Source organism: Megalops cyprinoides, chromosome 7 (assembly GCF_013368585.1).
Source record: "Megalops cyprinoides isolate fMegCyp1 chromosome 7, fMegCyp1.pri, whole genome shotgun sequence".
NCBI classification, from domain to species: Eukaryota; Metazoa; Chordata; class Actinopteri; order Elopiformes; family Megalopidae; genus Megalops; species Megalops cyprinoides.
The window spans coordinates 186,705-189,204 of record NC_050589.1 but is presented as its reverse complement, the minus strand read 5'-3'; the positions used below and the strand labels follow the sequence as shown (position 1 = coordinate 189,204).

Genomic DNA, 2,500 nt, shown 5'->3' with positions numbered 1-2,500 from the left:
CAGAAGCACTGAAATTCTGGACCCACCTAAAAGAAAGTGATACGGACCCCTTAAAGCCCTGAAATGCCACCCTCAGCCAGCTTCAGGGCAGCACTGATTCCACAGTGCAGCACAACAATTCCAACTCCAGTAAAGCAAATTAAAAAATGCCTCAAACATACTGGAAAATTGGGAAACACCCTAAAGTACCAAATAAAATGGAATGCCATCAGACCCTAAAGAGATTACAGCCTGGCAAAATACCTGACCACGGTCAAAATAGCAGACGCAGATCTTGACCAAATATCGCCTAAATGATCACAGCCTGGCCAGTGCAAAGGGCCGACAGGCGACCCTGGCAAGTCAGGGAGAACAGGCTCTGTGAGCAGAGACACAGCAGAGGCTGAGACAGAGATCCACGTCCTTCTGAAATGAACTAAATTCTCCCATACAAGGGAAATATTCATTTCAAACATCACTTCTGTTCTCCCACTGAAATCAACTGAGTGACAGGCAGCATGTCGTTCTGCAAGGAGAGGGGCCCACAGCCCAACCCCGACCCCTGACCCCCGACCCCCGACCCCCGACCGCTAACCCAACCCCCAACCCCCAACCCCTAACCTGACCTCCGACCCCCAACCCCTAACACGAGCCCCGACCCCCGACCACCAACCCCCAACCCAACCCCAGACCCTAACCCCAACCCCAACCCTAACCCTAACCGAGAGGGAGAGAGAGGGAGAGAGCGAGAGAGGGAGAGAGGGTGAGGGAGAGGGAAAGAGAGAGAGAGGGAGACAGAGAGAGAGTGAGAGAGAGTGAGAGAGAGAGAGGGAGAGAGGGTGAGGGGCGGATGCGGCTGAGACGCTGGTACCTCTTTGCATTGTAGACTCGGATGGAGTCGTCCAGCAGAGCCACAGCAAACCTGTCTGTGTGAGGGTGCCAGGCAAAGCCCCGAACCGCACAGTCTGACCTGCAGCACGGGGAGAGACGCTGCAGAGACCGCACACTGCTACCACACACAGCACACTGCCACCACACACAGCACACTGCTACCACACACAGCACACTGCCACCACACACAGCACACTGCCACCACACACAGCACACAACCACCACACACAGCACACTCCCACCACACACAGCACACTGCCACCACACACAGCACACAACCACCACACACAGCACACAACCACCACACACACCATACACATCACACACAGCACACTGCTACCACACACAGCACACAACCACCACACACAGCACACACATCACACACAGCACACTGCTACCACACACAGCACACAGCCACCACACACAGCACACTGCTACCACACACAGCACACTGCATCCACACACACCACACACACATAGCACACTGCAACCATACACACAACCACCACACACAGCACACCGCGACCATACACACCACACACACACTACAACCACATTCCCCACACGACGCTCTAGTCATCTTTAAGCAGAAACGTTACAACGACACGCCTTGCTGCTTCACGGTCAGTGAGCTCATCCTCTCATCTCATCAGCAGTGACAGGGAAACACAAGATGGTTTGTAACCATGTTTATAGCGGCTTCATGCACATTAGCAGATTAAACACAGTGTTGGGAGTGGATGGTTTGGTTACAGCAGTGTTGGGAGTGGATGGTTTGGTTACAGCAGTGTTGGGGTGGATGGTTTGGTTACAGCAGTGTTGGGGTGGATGGTTTGGTTAAAGACAGTGTTGGGAGTGGATGGTTTGGTTACAGCAGTGTTGGGGTGGATGGTTTGGTTAAAGACAGTGTTGGGGTGGATGGTTTGGTTAAACGCAGTGTTGGGGTGGATGGTTTGGTTAAACGCAGTGTTGGGGTGGATGGTTTGGTTAAACGCAGTGTTGGGGTGGATGGTTTGGTTAAACGCAGTGTTGGGGTGGATGGTTTGGTTAAACGCAGTGTTGGGGTGGATGGTTTGGTTAAACACAGTGTTGGAGTAGATGGTTGTCAGTGTGTCACAGGTAAAGGTACTCACCAGTCCAGCACCTGAGAGAACTCGGCTACCATGTCCTCATTGCTTAGCTACAAACCAAGACCAAAACATCATTCTCAACCAATCAGCATTCAGAATGCTGACAATAAGCACACATTTATTCAGAATTTAATATAACATCTCTGCAGAGATATTCTGTTTCAGAAATATAATATAAACACCCACAGACTTTGATTTTAAATGTGAAATAACCATTATGATATTTGATGTCCTGAAAAATATAGGCTAAAATTTGTTCATTTTAAAGAAGGCAGTGCTGTGTTAAGGCAGTGCTGTGTTAGCACAGACGTGTGTTCATGCAGTGCTGTGTTAAGGCAGTGCTGTGTTAAGGCAGTGCTGTGTTAGGGCAGTGCTGTGTTAAGGCAGTGCTGTGTTAAGGCAGTGCTGTGTTAGGGCAGTGCTGTGTTAGGGCAGTGCTGTGTTAGGGCAGACGTGTGTTCACGCAGTGCTGTGTTAGGGCAGTGCTGTGTTAAGGGACA

The 2,500-nt window shown here is 50.8% G+C and overlaps 1 protein-coding gene across 2 annotated transcripts in view; it reads right to left on the bottom strand.

Annotated features, from left to right (window-relative positions):
• aaas (achalasia, adrenocortical insufficiency, alacrimia) overlaps nt 1-2,500 on the bottom strand; it is a 16,922-nt gene that overhangs the window by 8,631 nt on the left and 5,791 nt on the right. For both annotated transcript variants that reach the window (XM_036533541.1, XM_036533542.1), the window contains exons 6-7: nt 2,004-2,050; nt 851-949 (exon numbers count right to left, since the gene is read on the bottom strand). In XM_036533541.1, coding sequence (XP_036389434.1) covers nt 851-949; nt 2,004-2,050 — 146 coding nt within the window. The remainder of the gene's footprint in view (nt 1-850; nt 950-2,003; nt 2,051-2,500) is intronic.